General features: G+C 40.8%; 1 protein-coding gene across 2 annotated transcripts; it reads right to left on the bottom strand.

Annotated features, from left to right (window-relative positions):
• Positions 1-61: 61 nt before the first annotated feature.
• Positions 62-23,998, bottom strand: LOC124392159 (fatty acid desaturase 2-like). Of its 2 annotated transcripts, XM_046858897.1 has the most exons (13): positions 23,788-23,998; positions 19,335-19,597; positions 18,892-19,002; positions 14,005-14,202; positions 4,211-4,312; positions 3,496-3,621; positions 3,254-3,314; positions 3,051-3,127; positions 2,818-2,915; positions 2,601-2,697; positions 1,410-1,489; positions 1,148-1,273; positions 62-238 (listed from the first exon to the last, which is right to left on the bottom strand). In XM_046858897.1, the coding sequence occupies exons 2-13, from the start codon at positions 19,542-19,544 to the stop codon at positions 187-189; spliced, it is 1,338 nt and encodes a 445-aa protein (XP_046714853.1). In that variant the 5' UTR covers positions 19,545-19,597; positions 23,788-23,998; the 3' UTR covers positions 62-186. The 2 variants fall into 2 exon arrangements, with proteins under 2 accessions (XP_046714853.1, XP_046714854.1); XM_046858898.1 differs by lacking the exon at positions 14,005-14,202.

Below are 23,998 nucleotides of genomic sequence, written 5' to 3'. Positions count from 1 at the left end.
ATAGTAACATTATAATTTTATATAATAACTAAAAACATTTTTTATATTATTCTTTATAAAAATTAATACCTCTAACCTAACCTCTAATCATTAGGTTTAATAAAGACATTCATAATGGTCAAATAATAAACCTCCTATGTCAGTGGTAATAACACAGAGACAGTCTGTAATGGATGAATGGGCGACTCATTTGTGCAGGTAGGCATCTAGCCACAGTTCACCAGACTTCTTTAAAGATCTGAAATGGACATGGAAAAAAAAATCTAAACACTTAGTGGTATGTGTCTGATTACATAAAATCTTGGACATGTGAAGCAAATTTTAGTACTTATGGAGTCTTCCCTAATATATTAATCAGGCTGGAGGGAAGGCACATAGAAAGCAGCCAAATATAAATGATCATATTTTTTTTTCCTATTAGTAATGTGCTATGACATGAACCTACACCAAAACTCATGTAAAATCTTTCCAGGAGCCTGCTGTGCTCCTGAGAAGCATTTATATGACACCATGCAACCATGGAGACCTCTATTCCAGATCATTCAAGCTCTTATCCAGATACAGGAGTAAAGACACAATGCTCTTAATGGTTTACAGCAACTTACTCAAATTGTTACAGACCGAGCCATGATAAAGACGTTTGACCTTCGCCTCTACTCCCTCATGCCCCTCCTTATGCCACTGTTCCCTTATCAAGACAACACCCAAGATTACACTATAACTAGAGATGGGTAGGACTGTGGGCTATGGGTAGGATTCATGGGAAGGACTGGGTGGGTCACTGCTAATAAATATAAATTTATATATAGTGAAGAAGAATCAGGGACCACATGGATCAGATTATTATGACCAGAGGGTGAGTGTGACATAGAACAGCCATGGGAAAGGTTTCTTCACTTTTTTTGTTTTCCACATTTCTCATGAATTACATTTTTTTTTTTTACAAGAATGGTTTTAGTCTTACATTCTCTACAAATATTTTTTTTGTTATTTTAGGTATAAACCAAGTGGTGTTATTACTTCTGTTAAAACACTATAAAGACACTTCACTAAAGCATTACTAGGTGTTCTAGTCAGCAAATGAAATAACAGGAATGAACATTTTTGAAGAAACATTAAAATCTTAGAATGTATTTTAAATACATACCCAATGATGTCAGACATGGCTTCGAACAGGCCTTTGACCTGATACTGAACTCCATACTTCTCGCAAAGCTCTCGAAGGAGAGGAGCCACATAAACATAGTTATGGCGAGGCATTGTAGGAAAGACGCTTGGGTGGGTGGAATGCAGGTGAGAAGAGATTGTGGTGGAAGTAAACAGAAAAGATATGAGCTTCATACATAAGCATGTTGCTAATATTTATGTTCTATGAATAAAACCCCAAAACACAATGGTATTCCACTTACTGGTGCTCAATCTGGAAGTTGAGATGACCAGTGAACCAGTCGTTGAAGGCTGACTGCTCAACATTACATGTAGCGTTCAACTGAACAAAAATCCACGAAAGCACATATATATTACATCCAAAAGATAAAAAAAGACATATATACTAATCTGTTCTTCTTCAACATACTTCTCTGGTTCATGTCTGAATGTGTTTCGAAAGAAGTGCAGATGATAAAGATTTTACACATTCTATACATTTGGTTCTGGCAGACCACCCAATTTTGAGGTGAACAGAAGTATCGGAACATAAAGCCTTTAAGTAAATCAAAGTAAGTATCACTTATTTGTTTGCATCTTCCCTGCTTGCTATAGCTTCAAGCCGAAAGACTTTTGACATCAACAAAATGTTGCATTCTTCTTCCTTCTTCTTACACTCACACTTTCATACACAATGTTAACATAATGAATAAAATAAAAAATATATATACAATTAACAGTCTAAAGCATCCGTGTCTGACTACATTTTATTAGCCTCAATTAATAAATAACATTCAGGGTGGTTAAACAAAAAAGCAGTCATGAAAATAGAAGGCATCTAGACGATCTATTTTAAGCATTGTAGCAACAGCGCCCTCTTTGGTCACAACATATGATGGTCACAGAATCTAGTGTAATACCGAAGCAGCTGAGAAGGTCCGTTGTCATTACGAAAACGGCCTCTAGAGGGCAATCACTGACGCCACGTGATGTTTGTTTTTACAACTGAGGCTGCGCACTACACAGAGAGTGCACTGTGCACAGAGAGCACTATATCACAATTATTATTTCTAAGTTATCATTTATAAATTATATAATTCTATTTATTAATTAATATATTAATATTTATTTTATTTGGCACATTTTCATGATTCAGAACAGTTTTTTTTATTATTGAAATAAAATTCAGTACTAATTTAGACGGAGTGTTATGCTTGTTTTTATCCAGTATCCATTTTAAAATGATCCATTGATTAATTGGATATCGGCAAGTACAAATCAACCTAGTTATCGGTATTGGTAAAATCTACTATCAATTGACCTCAATTATTAATGATACTGGTAATGATCCTATACAACTTTTACAGTCATTAAAAAATATGACTCAATGTTGATATTCTTTTAAAGGACGCGTCCCCAAATATCAGTCGTGGGTTCTTTAGACTTGAATGTACCTGCATACTGAGCCAGTCTTCATGTTTTTCATAGTCAATGTCCATGGGAATGTGGTTCATCTGAGTCACCCACACATACCAGTGACTTTCTAAAAACCTTAACATCACACCAGTAACAGAAGTAACAATATTTCTTTTTCTGGCATGTGCAGGATTGTCATATATTTAAAATGTGATCTAAATTAAATCTTAAGGAAAAGCCCAAAAAACACCTTACCTTACAAAACTCTGAAGCAGTACTGCCCCCAGGAGTCCATAATAGGGAATATAGCATAAGAAAAAACGTGTATAGTAGGACAGATACCACACGAATTCCTCAACAAAGAAAAAGAAAAGCATTATTATAAAGTAGCTCAGTAGGCAATATATGTTGAAGGTAAATTTTTATTCTGATATAATGTTAAAAAAAAAAAAAAAAAAAAAAAGAAAAAAGCAACTCTGGCAACTTACCACCCAATCACGTTTTGACCACAGAGTCTTAAAAATGTACACACTGAAGACCACTGGTATGAGCATGGGAGGGCCAACTAGATAAGAGAAAGGTGGGATAAGTTGGATAAGTTATTTTCAATTTAGAACATGATTCTAATAAATAATTCTGAGCAATATATGCCATTATACTGGCCTAATGAATATAGCACTGAATGACATACTTAAAAAAAAGTAATTGTGCTGGTGGTTATAGGGCATGTGCTTCAACTTTTTAATCCCGTACTGTAACAATAAAAGAAAGAGAAGGATAATGCAAAAGCAATACAATTCATAATCTATGCAGTATCTGTCAATGACAGACTGACCGAATGACCGAATGACCGACCGACCGACCGACCGACCGACCGACCGACAGACAGACAGATAGACATGAGCATGTATAAACCACGTTAAAAGTATCTACCTCTACAGGCTGGACGTTCCCCAGTACTAGTATTTGCAGTGTGTTGAGGTCAGGGTCCTTACTTAACACATTGGGCTTAGAATGATGCTGAAAGTGTTGAAAGTTCCACCAGTGTGCAGAGGCTCCCTATATAATCAAACATACACACACTGTTCGATTAACTGCAGGGAAAAAATATTGTCTGTTGTCTAGACAAATGTTTTAATGGTTGTAGATATCCACTTGATTAACCCTTTCACAGGAAATCATATACAGCTGTCAATTTTTGCTATTTATTTATGCACTATAATTATCATACAGATACAGGTCACATCTCAGTGACTTGACCATGACCATGGCATGTTTACTGGGTTAGTTAGATTAAGAAACTAAGACTCCAAAGAATTTTATAGAAAACACTATCTAAACACTACACCATATGGTGTGCAAAACCGAAAACATCACATACGTAGCTGTGTTGTGGCTGAAAATGCTTTGTTAAAAGAAATCAGGTGTGAATAGCTAGCTTCAAGCTGTCAAAAAAGTGATAGTAACTCAAAATACACTCTTTGCATATGTGGTACGCAGAAAGCGCAAAATGTCAAACCTTCAGGGTAACTCTAAAAGACCACATCAGGTTTCATTCCTGATAGCAAAGAAAATGAATTGTTGTGGCATGCCTTGTGTCTTAGTGCGGTATCCAAACAAATTAGTGGCTGAGTGCAGGATATGGTACCTTCAGGTGTCCAATGACAAATTTGTGTGCCAGGTGATCCAAGGTTGAATTTTTAAAGACTGAGAGGTGGCCAAGATCATGCTGAAGCCATCCAGATTGTGCCTATGTGTGAAAGAAGAGAAGACATGCCAAATATTGTTATCTCTTTTAATAAAAAATAAAATTTAATTAAATAGATACACACTATGTAAAAAATAAATACATAAATAAAATTAATTTCAACCCAGGTGGCTCACATTATCACACTCTCCATCTAAATATAAACAAGACAAAGGTAACATAGCAACAAGATAGATGACATACATGTCACCACTAGATTTTGTACATTTAAAAATGTGTCGACATTTAAATGGAGAACTACCTAGGTTAATGCAAGTAAATTGTGGGGTGCCAAATGGTTCAGTACTAGGACCCCTGCTTTTCACAATATACATTGAAAAATATAATTAGAACGCATGGGATTCGCTTCCACTGTTAGGCCGAGGACACACTCTATATATCTCATCAAAACCAGACAAAACATCTCAATTGACCAGGTGAACTGAGTGTGTTAAAGAATTAAAAGATTGGATGACGCATAACTTTCTATTATTAAATTCTAATAAGACAGAGATTTTGCTCATCGGCCAAAAAAACAATACACAGAAGCTCTAGTATTTCAACTTGCATTTGTAAGGATGTATTCGTTCAACAGTAAAAGACCTGGGAGTTACTTTATACAGCAACTTCTCTTTTGAAAACCATATGTCCCACATTACAAAAACAGCCTTTTTTCACCATTGAAATATTGCTAAGCTGAGAAACATGTCTATATCTGATTCAGAGAAGCTCACCCATGCATTTATGTCCCCCAGACTGCCACTATTGTAAAGCATTACTAGGTGGATGTCCTGCATCATTAAGAAACAAGCTACAGTTTGTCCAGAATGCAGCAGCCAGAGTTCTCACAAGGTCGAGAAAATATGACCATATAACAGACATGGGCAAACTAAGGCCCGTGGGCCACACACGGCCCATTGCATTTATTAATCCGGCCCGCCGAATGTGACCAAATTATATTAAAATTGGTACGGGTAAACATGGGCGTAAATCCCGGGGATGACACGTGACATGTGACTCTGTCAAATTTTAGAACCCATTGTGGCCCGTGAGTCAAAAAGTTTGCCCACCCCTGCCATATAACCACAATCTTATCATCCTACACTGGCTAAGTTTAACTTAACACTGTTAAGTTTAAGATCGACTACAAACTATGGCTACTTACTTACAAAACCCTAAATGGTTTGGCTTTCATGTATCACTCCAGTCTTCTAACATGCTACAATCCGTTACGCTTCTTTAGATCTTAAAACTCTGGACTTCTAGTAGTTCCTAAAATAGTAAAGTCCACTAAAGGTTGTAAAGCATTCTCACATTTAGCTCCTAAACTTTGGAATAGTCTTCCTGACAGTGTTTGGAGCTCAGACACACTCTCCCAGTTTAAGCGTAGATTAAAGACTTATCTTTTTAGCAAGTCCTACACATAACACTCATCACATATCAAAATCACATTAATACGAGTTTGGACATTGGACCTCTTTGAATGTTTAAAGGCTCTGACATGGAGAAACTGGTGTTGGATCTATGATAATCTCAAATGTTGAACTATTTTATGAGTTGCTCAGTAGCCCCTGGTTACACGTAAACGTAAACTGACTGTGTAAGACTGTAGAAAGGATATTACTCATAATCACACATTCCAGTGCTCATAGTAGTTCTCACTCTGGTGTTTTGTATGTTTTTTTAAGATTTATAATCACACTCTTAACACAGTTATTAGGGTGGCACAAGCCACTGCACTCTTAGTGCCGATCCCAAACCCAGATAAATGGGGAGGGTTGCGTTAGGAAGGGCATCCAGCGTAAAATCAAATGCCAAATCAAATATGCAGATCATGAAAGAGAAAATTATACCGAATCAGTCGGTATCGTTAGCCAACAGGTGACCGATAGGAATGAAAGATTTGTGATTGGAGCAGATTTCAATGGGCATGTAGGTAAAGGGAAATGAGGGGATGAGGAGATGATGGGTAGGTATGGCTTGAAGGAGAGGAATGTGGAAGGGCAGATGGTGGTCAATTTTGCTAAAAGGATGGAAATGGCAGTAATAAACAGTTATTTTAAGAAGGAGGATCATAGGGCGACGTATAAGAGTGGAGGAAGGTGCACACAGGTGGACTATGTTCTATGTAGGACTTCGTTACCGTTACCGTATGGTGCGTTACCCGTTACTTTTATAAATGAATTAATTTCGGCTGAAGTGTAGACTACAGCCTAACTTGCTTACAGCAGCGTCGCATTGTAGGATTGGTGGATGAACCACTGTAAACAGGAAGAAGACGCACTGTAGGATTGGTGGATGAACCTCTGTATACACGAAGAAGACGCACTGTGGGCGTGTCTCCGTTTATTCAGGTCTGTGCGGCAGTAATGCCGAGTCGAGGCGAGAGCAAGACGAGTTTCTCTAAGTGGAAATATGCTCATTATTTCACTTTAGTTAAGTATAAAGACAAAAACCTTTAAGGCAAATGAAAGCTGTGTCTTTCTGGTTCGAAGCTCGTATCTATATTCTATATTGTATCTCGTATTTAGCTTGTTTTGTTATTTATTTCAGAAATCCTTGTGATATATTCAGTTCTCTTTCAAACATTCGCTCGGTATCTCACTATGGGAATCGCCTCGGGCGTGACCAATCCTGGAAGCATCAATCACACCACGTCTGTCGGCTGACAGACCAATCACGACAGTGATGCGGGAGTCCCGCCTCCCTATATACACCGCTGCTGGCGGTCCCTGCCTCATTCTCGTTCTCTTCCCAGTGAAGATCCTTTTTAGGAAGCTATCCTCAGCAGATCCTCTGGGGGCGGTCGTTTAACTGTTCACAGACAGGCCGTTAAGGTACGTCTCCGAGCGCGGCTGCTTCTTGGGGAGAATATCCACTGTCAAAGCGGCTATTCCCTTCTGCTGTTTTTTCTTTTCACATCGCGTCAAGCGAGTATTAACATTATTGTTCGAGACCCGTTTTCGAGAAGCACGTCGTGGTGATCTCGTTGTTTTCCTTTTTTTTTCCGGTGATTGCACCTCCGTTATGGCAATCACCGGAAAAGGGAGACCCGTGTCTCTCTCCGCTGCCCGCGGAGAGGGACGAGGCTGCTTCGCAAGCACAGTGCAGCTATGGAGAGATTATAAAAGAGGTTTCTCCTGTCCTTCCTTCACTCTTCGAATCACACTCTCTGCTGGATAACAAGGGTGTGGAAGAGGAAGATGATGAGGTCGCTCATTTTTTGGAGGAGGATTTGGAGGACGATGAGGAGGATGCTATCCTCCCTCCTGATCTTCTCTCCAGGCCTGGAAGTGCTACAGGCCCTTCCCCCATGCCAGGTGAGCTGGACCTCGTGGAGGTGTGTAGGAGAGCGGCCAAAAAACTTTCCATCGAATGGCCGTCTCAACAGGTGCATTCCGACGTGCACTGCCATCGCGCACTTCCCCAGTTAAGCAGCTGATTCCTGCTGTACCGGCGTGTGTCACAGAAATGCGTCGTTTTTGGGACAAACCCTTCTCGCATAGAGTGCCCGTTGAAGGGTTTCTCTAGACTGGAGGTGCACAATATGGAGGCTTTGGGGATGTGCAACCACCCCATCCCCCAAGAGCTGTCGGTGGCTAGCCACCTCCACCCAAATCGACGAGCTGCTCTATCCTCCTCCTCCCCTTCTCTGCCAGGACGTACAGAAAGGCTGTCCGCCTCCCTTTTTCAGAAGATCTACCGCTCCTCGGCCCTGGCGGTTAGAGCTCTGAATGCCACCTCCATGCTCACGGCTTACCAGGCAGAGCTCATGGAAGAGATGGGGAGGCAGATTGATGCTGGGTCTCCAGATTCTACCTTGTGGGAAGAAATCTGCGTCATTGCAGATCTCAGAGCTGCGGCCGCAGCATGGGCCTCACTGTGGTAGGCGAAAGGGCCCTGTGGTTGGGTTTGACGGGCTTATCGGAGAGGGAGAAGGTGGAGTTCCTTGATGCCCCGATAGAGCCAAAAGCCCTTTTCGGGGCTGCGGTGGCGAATATGCACCAGCAATGCGACCTTCGCAAAAAGGATGGTGAAGCTTTTGAGGCATGCCTCCCAAGAAAGCCTCCTGCTCGCCTCCCAACCCGCGTTCATATTTCGCCCCTGCATCCAGAGAGAGACAGCCTGGTTTCAGGGCTCCTAGGCAACCCCCACCCCAGCAGTCAATGCGCGGGGAGGCTCGCCAGAAACAGCCCCAGCCCAGGAACAAGACCTCTTTTGCAGCGGCAGCTGCTAGGCATCGCCCAGCGGACCCTCAGGGAGGGAAGAAAAGGCGGGCGACCTAGCCTGTGGTCTGATTTTGGGTCAAAAGAGAGGTGGCAGCACTCTCTGAGTTTCTGTAGCACCCCTCGACTCATCTCAGGAGTCTTGTCCTCCCCCTCCAGAAAAAAGGCGTTGGGGAGCGTTTCAAAGACTGTGTTCGACGAACAAAATTTCTCCGGTTGGAGTGTTGGCACCAGTTCCCCCAGTGCCCGGAAAGTTACTTCTCCCCTCTCCGCCCGCGGGGTTATGCAAGAGAGAGAGCAGAATGTTCCATGTTCTTTAAAATGTATTAAAGATTTGTTCTGTGCATCCAGGCAGTGGGCCGAGGGCACAGACGTGTGTGATAAAGAGAAAAGTGAAAAAATCCACACACACTAATAAAACTCGAACCAGAGTTGCAACCCCCGGCTCCGCCGCCAGATGGTGCCTGTCAGCGAGAGCCGCAGAGGCCCGCTCTCTGCTCGCGCGGAGAGTTGGCGCGCATGCGCAGTTCGTCATTGGGTGTATTCCACAATACAGCGGGGATATCGCCTGCAATTTGCGGTGAGACCACCGCTTTTCAGCCGCGTGATTTGGTCGACAGCAGAGGGCGAATCTGCTCAGGTTTTGGAGGGCGAAATAACCTCCTTACTGAGCAAAGGGGTAATTCAATCGGTGCCGCGAGAGGACAGCCAGCTCGGCTTTTACTCCCGGTACTTTGTCGTTCCCAAGAAAGGGGGGTCTCCATCCCATTCTGGATTTACGGAACCTCAACAAACACCTCAGAAAGTACAAGTTCAAGATGCTCACTTTGAAAGCTTTGTACAGTGTTATTCGTCCCAGAGACTGGTTTACGTCAGTGGATCTGAAGGACGCGTATTATCACATAAGCATTTATCCGGCACACAGAAAATTCCTACACTTTGCCTATCAGGGCACAGCCTACGAATATTTGGCAGTTCCGTTCGGGCTGGCTCTAGCTCTGCGGATCTTTACCAAATGTGTCGAAGCTGCACTGTCACCGCTGAGAGCAGCGGGTCTCAGAGTGTCAGCGTATTTGGACGATCTCCTCCTCTGCGCTCCGTCACGGCAGCGAGCGGAGGTGGATACGAGTGTGCTTCTGTCTCACCTGACTGGCTTGGGTTTCAGGATAAACAAGACAAAGAGCTGCTTGGTGCCCACACAGGAAATAATATACCTGGTTCTCAGATTGAACTCAGACCGTTATCAGGCTTTTCTATCAGAAGAGCGCATCAGGTCGATTCGCAGTTGTCTCTCTCTTTTCCAGAGAGGAAGAAAGGAAGAAAAGTCCCATTCAGACTCTGTTTACGCCTGCTGGGGCTGATGGCTTTGGCAGTGTCTGTCATACCGTTGGGACTGTTGCGAATGAGAGAGTTTCAATGCTGGGTTACGGCACAGCGCTTATGTCCGAAGTGCCACCTCAATCGCAAAGTGATGGTGACGTCACTGTCTCCATCACTGGAGAAGTCGCGATTTTCTCGAGTCGGGAACCCCACTGGGGGCTGTTTCCCTAAGGAAAGTAGTGACGACAGACGCGTCACTCGCAGGTTGGGGTGTGGTGTGCGAAGGCAGGATAGCGAAAGGGAAATGGCCCGTTTCGCTTCGGTGCGCGCACACAAACTTTCTGGAGCTGTTAACGGTGTTTCTAGCTTTGAAACATTTCGTGCAGTTTCTTCGGAGTCACCACGTATTGGTCAGATCAGACAACACGACGGCGGTGGCGTACATAAATCGCCAGGGCGGAACGCGCTCTCCTCGACTTCACCGTCTAGCGCGAGATCTCGTGGTGTGGGGCATGGAGCATTTCCTGTCGCTGCGAGCGACTCATGTGCCGGGAATGTTGAATGCGGGGGCGGATCTCTTGTCCAGGGGAAATCCCCTGTACGGGGAGTGGTCTCTCCATCCTCAGGTGGTGAACCTGTTATGGGAGAGATTCGGCCGGGCCGCCGTAGATATCAGAGACATATCGTCCCTTTTCACTGTTCTGTGGCAGATGTGTTGTGCTTTTTGCAAGAACTTTTGGATAAGGGCAGGGCTTTTTCAACCGTTAAGGTTTATCTCGCCGCTGTTTCTGCATGCCACGTAGGGATTGACGGTAATACTATCGATCATCACCCGCTCGTGTGCAGGTTTATGAAGGGAGCGCGGCGTCTGAGCACGTTCTCAAAGCCGCTGGTTCCGCCATGGGATCTGTCAGTGGTCCTGAGCGCGCTCTCTCAGTCTCCTTTTGAGCCGATAGGGAGTATTGATTTGTCAGTTCATAACTTCTGTATGCGGTTTGCTTCGGATTTCTCGCGAGTGGCTCTCAAGACTAATCCGGCATTTATCCCGAAGGTGAGCGAGTCAGCTTTCGCCTGCAGGCAGGTGGATTTGGTGGCTTTTCATCCGCCTCCTTTTTCCTCAGCGGAGGAGGAGCGGCTTCACTGTCTGTGTCCTGTCCGTGCGTTACGTCACTATGTTGACAGGACGAAGGGTTTGAGACGGAGTAATCAGCTGTTTGTTTCATGGGTCGATTCCCGTAAGGGAAGTCCCGTTTCCCGACAGGGCCTGTCCCATTGGCTCATGGAGGCTATTATAATGTGTTATAATAGCGTGGGTCTCAACCCTCCGGAAGGACTGAGGGCTCATAGTACCCGAGGCTTGGCCGCCGTGGGCGCTTTTAAGGGTGTTTCGATTCAGGACATCTGTGCGGCAGCATGCTGGGCTTCGCCGCACACTTTTGTCCGTTTTTATAGGCTGGATGTCACGGAGCCTTCGCTGGCTCATTCCGTCCTGAATGTGTAATATATATTGTGTATATATTGTAGGTATGATTATATATACATGTATTTGTCTATATAGATGTGTTTTTGGTCATGTATACGTGTATGCGTAAGGGAATGACAACAGGTGATGGAAACATCGTGGTTCGGATGTTTGTCATTTCTCTCGCTTTTCACTCTCTTCAGTGAGAGGGATTATCTCTTTTTATCACATCACTGAGTTGGTTGACACCTGCTTCGGACAGCATATCTGCAATACGGGAGTTGTCTATATCCCATAGTGAGATACCGAGCGAATGTTTGAAAGAGAACTTTAGGTTACTTACGTAACCCCGGTTCTCTGATAACATAAGTGAGGTATCTCACCACACTTCCCTCCTTGCAGTGCACGGAGAAGAGATATGTGAGAATGAGGCAGGGACCGCCAGCAGCGGTGTATATAGGGAGGCGGGACTCCGCATCACTGTCGTGATTGGTCTGTCAGCCGACAGACGTGGTGTGATTGATGCTTCCAGGATTGGTCACGCCCGAGGCGATTCCCATAGTGAGATACCTCACTCATGTTATCAGAGAACCGGGGTTACGTAAGTAACCTAAAGTTTGTGCTGGTCTGACTTCAATAAAATAGTGTTTAAAAATTACTTTGTGTTTAAGTCAGTTTTGTGTTTGTCGACCATAACACATAAAAGGGCATTAATGGGAACATTAAAGAAGCAGTGTTGTGCTCATTACTAAAAAATAGTAACTAGTTATAGTTACTATTTTTTAGTAATGAGCACAACACTGCTGGGTACCTTATAAGAATGCCCATTTCTTAGTTTCTGCTAGAGCTCAACCAGCCAGGCATATAAGTATTTGAACACCCTGCTATTTTGCAAGTTCTCCCACTTAGAAATCATGGAGGGGTCTGAAATTGTCATCGTAGGTGCATGTCCACTATGAGAGACATAATCTAAAAAAAAAAAAATCCAGAAATCACAATATATGGTTTTTTAGCTATTTATTTGTATGATACAGCTGCAAATAAGTATTTGAACACGTGTCTATCAGCTAGAATTCTGACCCTCAAAGACCTGTTAGTCTGCCTTTAAAATGTCCACCTCCACTACATTTATTATCCTAAATTAGATGCACCTGTTTGAGGTTGTTAGCTGCATAAAGACACCTGTCCACCCCATACAATCAGTAAGAATCCAACTACTAACATGGCCAAGACCAAGGAGCTGTCCAAAGACACTAGAGACAAAATTGTACACCTCCACAAGGCTGGAAAGGGCTACGGGGAAATTGACAAGCAGCTTGGTGAAAAAAGGTCCACTGTTGATGCAATCATTAGAAAATAGAAGAAGCTAAACATGACTGTCAATCGCCCTCGGACTGGGGCTCCATGCAAGATCTCACCTCGTGGGGTCTCAATGATCCTAAGGAAGGTGAGAAATCAGCCCAGAACTACACGGGAGGAGCTGGAAAAGAGCTGGGACAACTGTTTCCAAGGTTACTGTTGGGAATACACTAAGACGTCATGGTTTAAAATCATGCATGGCACGGAAGGTTCCCCTGCTTAAACCAGCACATGTCCAGGCATGTCTTAAGTTTGCCAATGACCATTTGGATGATCCAGAGGAGTCATGGGAGAAAGTCATGTGGTCAGATGAGACCAAAATAGAACTTTTGGGTCATAATTCCACTAAACGTGTTTGGAGGAAAAAGAATGATGAGTACCATCCCAAGAACACCATCCCTACTGTGAAGCATGGGGGTGGTAGCATCATGCTTTGGGGTGTTTTTCTGCACATGGGACAGGCGACTGCACTGTATTAAGGAGAGGATGACCGGGGCCATGTATTGCGAGATTTTGGGGAACAACCTCCTTCCCTCAGTTAGAGCATTGAAGATGGGTCGAGGCTGGGTCTTCCAACATGACAATGACCCGAAGCACACAGCCAGGATAACCAAGGAGTGGCTCTGTAAGAAGCATATCAAGGTTCTGGCGTGGCCTAGCCAGTCTCAGACCTAAACCCAATAGAGAATCTTTGGAGGGAGCTCAAACTCCGTGTTTCTCAGCGACAGGCCAGAAACCTGACTGATCTAGAGAAGATCTGTTTGGAGGAGTGGGCCAAAATCCCTCCTGCAGTGTGTGCAAACCTGGTGAAAAACTACAGGAAACGTTTGACCTCTGTAATTGCAAACAAAGGCTACTGTACCAAATATTAACATTGACTTTCTCAGGTCTTCAAATACTTGTTTGCAGCTGCATCATACAAATAAATAGTTAAAAAAAAAATCATACATTGTGATTTCTGGATTTTTTTTTTTTAGATAATGTCTCTCACAGTGGACATGCACCTACGATGACTATTTCAGACCCCTCCATGATTTCTAAGTGGGAGAACTTGCAAAATAGCAGGGTGTTCAAATACTTATTTTATATATATATAAAAAATAAAAATTGTCATAGAAAGATCTAAGTGAAAAAAAACTGAATGAGTTTAAAAAAATAAAGATATTAGTTAGTAGGCTTAAAGTTAAAAGAAAAATATTTCATGTTTGTTTGTTTTCAAATGTGATCCTTGATCAACATCATTTCCATATTTAAACAAAGCTTTTTGTTTATTTCACTATGTATTAGAACATCGGTGATGGTGTATCTTAAAGATAAAGACATCCTACCTGTACAGTGGCCAGCATGACAGCAATTAGAAGTGTAATTATCCAGCCATTTCCAAAATGCCACAGCAGTACCAAAGGCAAGGCCTCCAGAAGCAGAATGTGGCCAATATATAGGATATAAAATAATGGTTTAGTTCGAAATAAGCCCTGGGCCTCTAATCGGTTACGCAAGGCCCGGAAATCTTCCACTAAAGCAGCCTGGGGAAAAAATTAAATAAAAGTCAGACTCATGGCCAGAACAATTCTAAGGTCCAGAAAACAGTATTATTAAAAGGGATTTTTTTTCTTATGCATGTGTAAAAGGAGGTTTTGTGCTAATCATTTTCCAAATAAATCAATAAAATGATAGTGGCTTTTGTTTTGAAGCATCATTTTCACACTTAGTGTGTCTTATTTTAGAGGTTAAAATTAAAAGATAATTTTATTAATAATAATAATAATAATAATAATAATAATAATATATTATAATACCTTAAATATTAATAATAACTCAATGTAATTAAAATGTCTAGCAGATATCAACTAATGTAGTGCATATAATATTGTGATATATTTATGGCATATTAAAAATAATAGGTTGATACATACAAAATATATAAAAAATAAAGATATTTTTATATAGATATATAGAAAGCTGGTTAATCTGAACAGATCTGAATAGACGTGTTATTGTGGAGAAAAAAAGACCAGTGGACCAAAGTAACCTCAGTCATTGTCCCATGCTTTATAAACCCATTCAATGGCTGAGTCTGAACCAAAAGAAAAACCTCACCTGATACTGCCTAACTGACTGGCTTCATTATGTTCAGGAAAGCCAGAAGGCTTTTTCAGTGATTAAGTACTTGACTGCGATTGTATCCACACAGCTAAACTTTAGATTTAAAGTTAGATCTATCTAACTTTCAGCTAGACATCCATGTCTGATTAAATATCCTCCCAACTGGTTTGATGAACTGACTATGAGGCAAATTTTAAAAATTGCGACTGATTCAGAATTGCATCATCTTGGCAACTGAATACTGACAAATTAAAAAAAAAAAAAAACATTATAACAAATATGTAATATCTTGCTTTCTATATAATAAGCAGTGGTGGACAGTAACAAAGTAAATGTAATTCAAGCTTTTTTTTTTGCATATCTGTATTTACTGAAGTATTTCCATTTAGGGAGAATTTTACTTTAACTTTACTACATTTATAAGTCAAATATCTTACTTTTACTAAACTACATTTTGCAAAATCAGTCATTCCTTGTTATTTATGAGCAGATAAAAAGTTAACTGGTCGAGCACGCAGCAAGCCACCAATCAGGGTAAAGCGCACGCTCCGTTTTAAAATGGTTTTGATTGGCGCTTGGTGGTATCTACTTATCACCTACATACAGTTCAGCACCAGTTCAACAGCAAGCAGAACATTTTCAGAGGAATAAATGATAAAAGAAACCTATGACTATAACTTGCCAAACACCCGTGGCCTTATTTGCACAATCTTTTTTGAAGTAATTAAAAAGGTTTCGAGCCCATGATAACTTTAGTGGATATCAATCAGTGTTTGACTCATTAATATCATTCTGTTAATAGATTGGTGTTCTAGAGTAACATTGGAGCCTTTTCACATAAACTTAATTAAGTAAGAGCCTTGTGACATAAAAAGTAATAGGAACATAAATCATAGTACTTTGGATACTTAAATACATTTGAAGGCAAATACTTTTACTCAAGTGAAAGAAACACTTTTACTTTTCTTAAAATATCAACTTACCAAGTTCACTTTAACTCAAGTGCATGGTTTGTGTACTTCTTGTGTACTTTCTTACTTCTTACTTACTTGTGTACATCCACCACAGGTACCAAGGGATCTAAATTACTCTGTGATATGGAATATGATGCCAATGTTGAAGTCACTGGCAATTTGTAATTTATAGGTCCACATGTTAGACAGACCTTGATACATTTTATAGTATGTATAGTATATAGTACATTTTTGACTAGTACAGTGGTCCCCCGCTAATCGACCTTAATCCGTTCCTTAAAATCGGTCGAAATGCGAAAAGGTCGAAGAGCGAATGTAATTATCCCATAAGAAATAATGGAAAACCAATTTATCTGTTTCCGACCTCCACCGATACCCATTCATTAACAATTTTTGCCCTGTTTTTAGCAGTATTAATACTAAATAATACAGGTACATAAATAATATTTTATATATTTGTTATGCAGCGTAATAAACGGAGGCAACGGCGGAGCACGGTTCGCTTTGAGTTTATTGAAAACACGGAGAGTTTAACACAAAACACACACACACACACACACACACACACACACACACACACACACACACACACACACAGACACGGCAGTCTATAGAATCCCGACGAACGAGAGAGAGATATCCGTGGTACGAGGTCCACGGGCGAACACACAGGTCGAAAAATATAATCTGGGATGCGCTTTGGAAAGAAAGCGCATCCGTGGAGAGCGCATGGAGTCCGGAAAGGAAGATATACGTGTGCCAGGGAAAACACAGACAAACATGCACCAAACACCTTCACATAACAACAATAACCGACAAGGAGTGTTTGTAAATGAGGGGTTTATATAGGAGCTGGCATTTGGTTGTTCAGCGGGCGCAAATTTCGGTCAAAAAACTGTTCGCTAAGTGAAAGGTTCGATGTCCGAGCCGGTCGATAAGCGGGGGACCACTGTATACAGGGAGTGCAGAATTATTAGGCAAATGAGTATTTTGACCACATCATCCTCGTTATGCATGTTGTCTTACTCCAAGCTGTATAGGCTGGAAAGCCTACTACCAATTAAGCATATTAGGTGATGTGCATCTCTGTAATGAGAAGGGGTGTGGTCTAATGACATCAACACCCTATATCAGGTGTGCATAATTATTAGGCAACTTCCTTTCCTTTGGCAAAATGGGTCAAAAGAAGGACTTGACAGGCTCAGAAAAGTCAAAAATAGTGAGATATATTGCAGAGGGATGCAGCAGTCTTAAAATAGCCAAGCTTCTGAAGCGTGATCATCGAACAATCAAGCGTTTCATTCAAAATAGTCAACAGGGTCGCAAGAAGCGTGTGGAAAAACCAAGGCGCAAAATAACTGCCCGTGAACTGAGAAAAGTCAAGCGTGCAGCTGCCAAGATGCCACTTGCCACCAGTTTGGCCATATTTCAGAGCTGCAACATCACTGAGTGCCCAAAAGCACAAGGTGTGCAATACTCAGAGACATGGCCAAGGTAAGAAAGGCAGAAAGTCGACCACCACTGAACAAGACACACAAGCTGAAACGTCAAGACTGGGCCAAGAAATATCTCAAGACTGATTTTCTAAGGTTTTATGGACTGATGAAATGAGAGTGAGTCTTGATGGGCCAGATGGATGGGCCCGTGGCTGGATTGGTAAAGGGCAGAGAGCTCCAGTCCGACTCAGGCGCCAGCAAGGTGGAGGTGGAGTACTGGTTTGGGCTGGTATCATCAAAGATGAGCTTGTGGGGCCTTTTCGGGTTGAGGATGGAGTCAAGCTGAACTCCCAGTCCTACTGCCAGTTTCTGGAAGACACCTTCTTCAAGCAGTGGTACAGGAAGAAGTCTGCATCCTTCAAGAAAAACATGATTTTCATGCAGGACAATGCTCCATCACACCGTCCAAGTACTCCACAGCGTGGCTGGCAAGAAAGGGTATAAAAGAAGAAAATCTAATGATATGGCCTCCTTGTTCACCTGATCTGAACCCCATTGAGAACCTGTGGTCCATCATCAAATGTGCGATTTACAAGGAGGAAAACAGTACACCTCTCTGAACAGTGTCTGGGAGGCTGTGGTTGCTGCTGCACGCAATGTTGATGGTGAACAGATCAAAACACTGACAGAATCCATGGATGGCAGGCTTTTGAGTGTCCTTGCAAAGAAAGGTGGCTATATTGGTCACTGATTTGTTTTGTTTGGTTTTGAATGTCAGAAATGTATATTTGTGAATGTTGAGATGTTATATTGGTTTCACTGGTAAAAATAAATAATTGAAATGGGTATGAATTTGTTTTTTGTTAAGTTGCCTAATAATTATGCACAGTAATAGTCACCTGCACACACAGATATCCCCCTAAAATAGCTAAAACTAAAAACTACTTCCAAAAATATTCAGCTTTGATATTAATGAGTTTTTTGTGTTCATTGAGAACATGGTTGTTGTTCAAATTAAATCCTCAAATAAAATTAATCCTCAAAAATACAACTTGCCTAATAATTCTGCACTCCCTGTATAGTAAAACTTTCTTTCGGCTTCTCCCGTTACCGGTCGCCACAGCGGATCATCCGCATGTTTGATTTGGCACATGTTTTTACGCTGGATGCCCTTCCTAACGCAACCCTCCACAATTTATCCGGGCTTGGGACCGGCACTGAGAGTGGCTGGGGATGGTTCCCTGACCGGGAATCGAACCCGGGTCGCAGCGGTGAGAGCACTGCATCTTAACCACTAGACCACCAGGGGACCCGGACCACTGTATATAGTAAGTTTATTAAAATTTAAATAATATATTGTAATTTTCAAAAACTACTTGTATTGCATAGACATTAACCTTTATTAACTCAATATATATCTGGGTGCTGGGGAGGAGACATCAACCCATACTTAAACCTAGCAGATTTAGGTCCCTCTAGTCCCAGAGTCTGGGACAGTGCATATTGTGGAACCAGAATCTTACAGTTGCCCAGCTTTGTGAGTGGTCAGGGTAGTCTGATACTTGCTTTTTTTTGTATTTAACAAGGCCTATAACTGTTTTCATGTATAATAATAATGTCAACTTGATTTGAAATCAATGTGTTCCTTACTATGTTTCTAATCAATATACATTTGTGTGGTATGTAAGTGCAGGCGTACATTTTTGCCGTGGTCTTGACTTGGCTCTGTGAGTGCCAACTGTCCCATAAGAAGCGGCTTCATGAACTTCCGCACAAATTGCAGATCCGGATGGAAGGCCATAAACGCGTCCTGCACAAAGCTGCACTTTCATTCAAGGTGTCCACAGAGTGCAATCATATATAATTTTCTGCAATTTACTACTGAGTAAAAAAACAAGCTTATTTGGCCACCAAAAAAATATTGATTTTATGTTATGTTATGTTTGTCCATTATGACGATCAAATTCTTAATTAAACAAAAGTTAAGCAAACGTCTGACCATTTCATTGAACAAGACCTTGTTGTAATGAATGGCCTTCCATATAAAGCAATATTTGGTGCCTCAAATAAGATATGATGACCAAGATATCCACATAAATGAAAAAAAATGAACTGAAAATATCTGATGAAGTTGCTAGTTACCGTTGCGTCTTCTCCAACATAATGCTCGAGAACTCTGTGTCCTCCAGGATGTCTTTTTGTCCACTCACTCACATCGTACACTTTCCTCTCGATCACCAGCCACTGATCGCCCGTGCGATTGTGTTTTTGCACCTCCTCCCAGGTGTACTGTGGGCATGAGTTGCTCTCTCCTGACCCCAGCTGATTGCCCCGTTGTCCTCCACCCCTCATAACTCAGTCTCAGCGTTGTTTCTCTGACCTGAATCACGGCTTCACTTCTTCTACTGCAAAATCAAGCACCTTCATTTCAGCTCCACATTTTATCTGGGTGAATTTTATTCCATTTCATGAGAAATCATGAGTACATTCAGGCAGGATGGCAGAAAAGCACAAACATTATATGATCCTGTCACAATCAACCAGACAGTCAGACCAATAGACAAACACACAGACAGACACATACATATACACAAAGGAAGACACATAGATAGATAGATAGATAGATAGATAGATGATAGATAGATAGATAGATAGATAGATAGATACATAGATAGATAGATAGATAGATAGATACATAGATAGATAGATACATAGATACATAGATACATAGATAGATGCATAGATAGATGCATACAAACATACATACATACATACATACAGTACAGTACAGGCCAAAAGTTTGGACAAACATTCTCATTCAAAGAGTTTTCTTTATTTTCATGACTATGAAAATTGTAGAGTCACACTGAAGGCATCAAGGGCTATTTGACCAAGAAGGAGAGTGATGGGGTGCTGCGCCAGATGACCTGGCCTCCACAGTCACCGGACCTAAACCCAATCGAGATGGTTTAGGGGTGAGCTGGACCGCAGAGTGAAGGCAAAAGGGCCAACAAGTGCCAAGCATCTCTCGGGGAACTCCTTCAAGACTGTTGGAAGACCATTTCAGGTGACTACCTCTTGAAGCTCATCAAGAGAATGCCAAGAGTGTGCAAAGCAGTAATCAAAGCAAAAGGTGGCTACTTTGAAGAACCTAGAATATGACATTTTTCAGTTGTTTTACACTTTTTGTTTTGTATATAATTCCATATATAATTCCACATGTGTTAATTCATAGTTTTGATGTCTTCAGTGTGAATCTACAATTTTCATAGTCATGAAAATAAAGAAAACTCTTTGAATGAGAAGGTGTGTCCAAACTGTACATACATACATACATACATGCATAGAACTGAACAATCAAACAGTTTAATGATTCCATCACATTGTTCCTATCTGTTAGTGTACAATTTGCTTTATTTTTAAATATTTATGTTTCACATTTTTTATTAATAAACCTTTTAGTGTACATATAAATTATAATGGCTCTATTGTTTTTTTAAGCTAACCCATTCCTATAAAATCCAACCTGGTTTAGGAAATAATAAGAGCTTTTCATATCGGCTAATCCGTTTTGCTGACACACAAATGGCCTACTGGTTAGAAATCTTCTACTGAATTCAAAGAAATGTTTTCATATATTTAATGATTGGAGCGTGTATACAAGAAATCTGGTATTCCAGAATCACACCAAGTTCATTATTTTCAGTTCATTTATTGAAATGACATAGACAAACTTTTGTAAAAATGATTTCTTTAATATTAACAGCATTAACTGACAAAATGTTTAATCTGGAAAACATTTTATATTAATGATCCTACTAAAGGTAATACAAATCAATAAATGAAGACAAATAAGACATTTCATACATTTGAGTCAAAAGGCCTGCTGCTGAGGACACGCTTTGGATACATTTGCAGAAAATATCATTTAATATTTAAGAAGAAGCTTCTTTTGTTTTTCTGCAGACTGTTTGAGGGCTTTCTTGTGAGCCAGATTCAGGAGAGACTTACTTCTGAGACGACGGCCATGCAAACCGACTTGTTGCAGTGTACGGCGTTTGGTCTGAGTTTTGATGAGCGAATCTTCTGTTTTGGCAAACTCTAAAGCAATACTGCCAGCACTCATGGTATTTTTTGTAGCCAGCTTCTACATCTGACACACAGCACAAAGACTCAACTTCTTCGATGGACCCTTGCGAGAATCCGTTTTGGAAATCGTCTGTATGACCCTATCCACTGTACTGTAACTCAGTTTCAGGGTGTTACCGATCTTCTTATAGTCTAGGCCATCTTTGTGGAGAGTAACAATTCTAGTTCTTAAATCTTTAGAGAGTTCTTTGCCATGAGGTGCCATGTTGAACATCCAGTGGTCAGTATGAGAGAATTGTACTGAAAGCACCAAATTTTAACTGTTCTAATACATATAAGACATATGGCTTTGCATGGTTTAGCGACATACAGCTGCTATCACTAAGGGTGTACTCACTTTTTTGCCAGCTATTTTTGCAATAATGCCTGTATGTTGAGATAAAATGTGAGGGGGTTTACTCACTTTTGTGTGATTATTTAATCCACAACAGTGGATTAAGATGCCAGTGATAGCAACAAAACTCAACTGATGATCATAAAGAAATTAAGCCATATACAGCATATACGCAAATCCCTTTTTTTCAAAAACAAAACATGAATTACATTACAAATTCAGCTCTCAAGAAGAAATCCATAAGAGTGTGTACATTTTAGCATCTCATAAGCATTTGACTTTCAGTTAGTAAAGCTGGGAATTGTTAAAGACAGCCTCATACTCTTTTAAACATACTATGTTTAGATATGCTGTATATACTGTACTTGACCACATCCAGCTACAAACATAATTTGGTGAAAATTAAGACATATAAAGTGAAGGCATTTAACTACACATGCGACAATTCAAAGGGGAAACAATATAGTGGGCTCGCTGTCACTGAGCCAAAGGTTAGGTGCTTTTAACGAGGTGCTTTTAACGAGGTATGTGCTGCGCTCTCGTGCAGCACATACACATCCGCTCGTCGCTCTAACAGTGTGGAATTACTGAACTTTAAATACTGTACGTATTCCTATCACCATGCCGCCAACAAAGAAGCCTGATGGAAATTCTCCTTCCAAACAATAACTCTCCCTCCTCCCGCTTCTACGGACGTCGTCTCCATCATGCACGCAGCGAGACTTCTTAAAGGTAAGGTACCATTTAAAGATTTATTTTTTATATGTTTATATGTTTTTATATGATACGATTTCAATATAACATGTTAAAAGTAAATAATATTAGTGAATATTGGCATTATTTTTTTTTAAAGAAACACTTTTTGGGTGTCCAGAACGAATTACCGAAGTTTCTATTCATTCTTATGGGAAAATTTGTATCGGGATACGAGCTTTTCAGGTTAAGAGTAAAGTGATGGAACCAATTAAACTCGTAACCCGAGGTTCCACTGTATTATGATAAGAAGTGCAACATAAATGGTGCAATCAGCTGAAATGTGAAATACATTGTTCAAGATTACAAGAAAGCATGAAATTAATGCTTGGTTTAATGCAAATGTGTAAAGTGAATTAGTCATTATACTAGTGTTAAAACACTGAAAAAAAAAAAAACTGTTTTGCATTGTTTCGTTTTGTTTTTTAATTAAAATTGTTTAAACCTCTACCAAAATAACTTCTCCTTCCAGCTCTAAGAAATTTCTTCCATAATTTCATAATTATTTTGCAAATTTAAGTTGCCTGTGAGCCCTTTCAATTATGCAGTTTTGTGAGTATCACTAAGGTATATGAACTGTAGCGTGAAGAAGCTCTGCACTATACAGGTGACCAGCATTTTTTAAATGTGAGTATGACCTTTTAACCGGGAGAGATGGTTTAGATCAGCCTGACCTACGAAACCATTTACACATTGTACTAAAAGACTGATAAATGAGGTCCATTGTCATAATACAATTATTTAAAACATTTTATGCATTCACTAGTAAGTTCTTTATACTTACTCATCAGGGTCATGGTAGAACAGGTGCCGATTCTGGGAATGATCGGCTTTAGGTGGGAATACACCATAAATTAACAACGGGAAGGTTTTGCATAGCAAATTATCTTGCATGTGTTTCGGAGATTGGAAAAAACTTGGAAACTGAGTGACAACTAGCACACACGTGGAGAACATGCATGTGAAAATGGAGATGTGTGGTGCAAGGAGTAATACATACTGTATTATATACCCAGTATTATTTACAATGGAAAATAACAGACATGCTCTTTTGTAATCTACTCATATAAGTACAAGCTGATTAATAATAATAATAATAATAATAATAATAATAATAATAATAATAATAATACAGTGGGGTTCCTATGCCAGATGTTTTCCAATGCACCTGTTCTGAGGAGTCTGAAAAAGACTCGATTCATTTGCAATGGGCCCAGACGCAAAATGTCACTGGTAAACAAAGCAAATTGAATGAGAATTCCCCACATTATATCCCAGTAGATTCCTAAACATCACACAGTGCTGTACACCATAATTGCTTACTTTTATTGCAGTGAATGCATTCAGAGATGTACTCACTTGTCAGGGTATCACTTCTGTGCACGTAGGCCTGATGCGTATCTAGCTGTGCTCAGTCCTCAGTGATGAGTGGGTGTTTGCGAGCGAGCGAGCGCGCGTGCATGCGTGTGTGTGTGTGTGTATAGTGTTATCATGTGCACCCCTGCTCTTTCATATCGGGTCTCAGGACTGCGCTTCTCTCCTGAGTTCCACACTGATCATTCGAGCGCTC

This window comes from Silurus meridionalis, chromosome 10, assembly GCF_014805685.1.
Source record: "Silurus meridionalis isolate SWU-2019-XX chromosome 10, ASM1480568v1, whole genome shotgun sequence".
Classification (NCBI taxonomy): domain Eukaryota; kingdom Metazoa; phylum Chordata; class Actinopteri; order Siluriformes; family Siluridae; genus Silurus; species Silurus meridionalis.
The sequence above is the reverse complement of the archived record's forward strand: the minus strand, read 5'-3'. Positions and strand labels throughout refer to the sequence as shown.

Excerpts from the sequence above, each read along its gene's own strand:
- LOC124392159 (XM_046858897.1), bottom strand. The coding sequence starts at position 19,544 with ATGAGGGGTGGAGGACAACGGGGCAATCAGCTGGGGTCAGGAGAGAGC. Across the intron at positions 2,916-3,050 it reads GGTCAAAACGTGATTGGGTG|GAATTCGTGTGGTATCTGTC; the intron begins GTAAGTTGCCAG and ends TTCTTTGTTGAG. Across the intron at positions 1,274-1,409 it reads AACTTCCAGATTGAGCACCA|CGTCTTTCCTACAATGCCTC; the intron begins GTAAGTGGAATA and ends CACCCACCCAAG.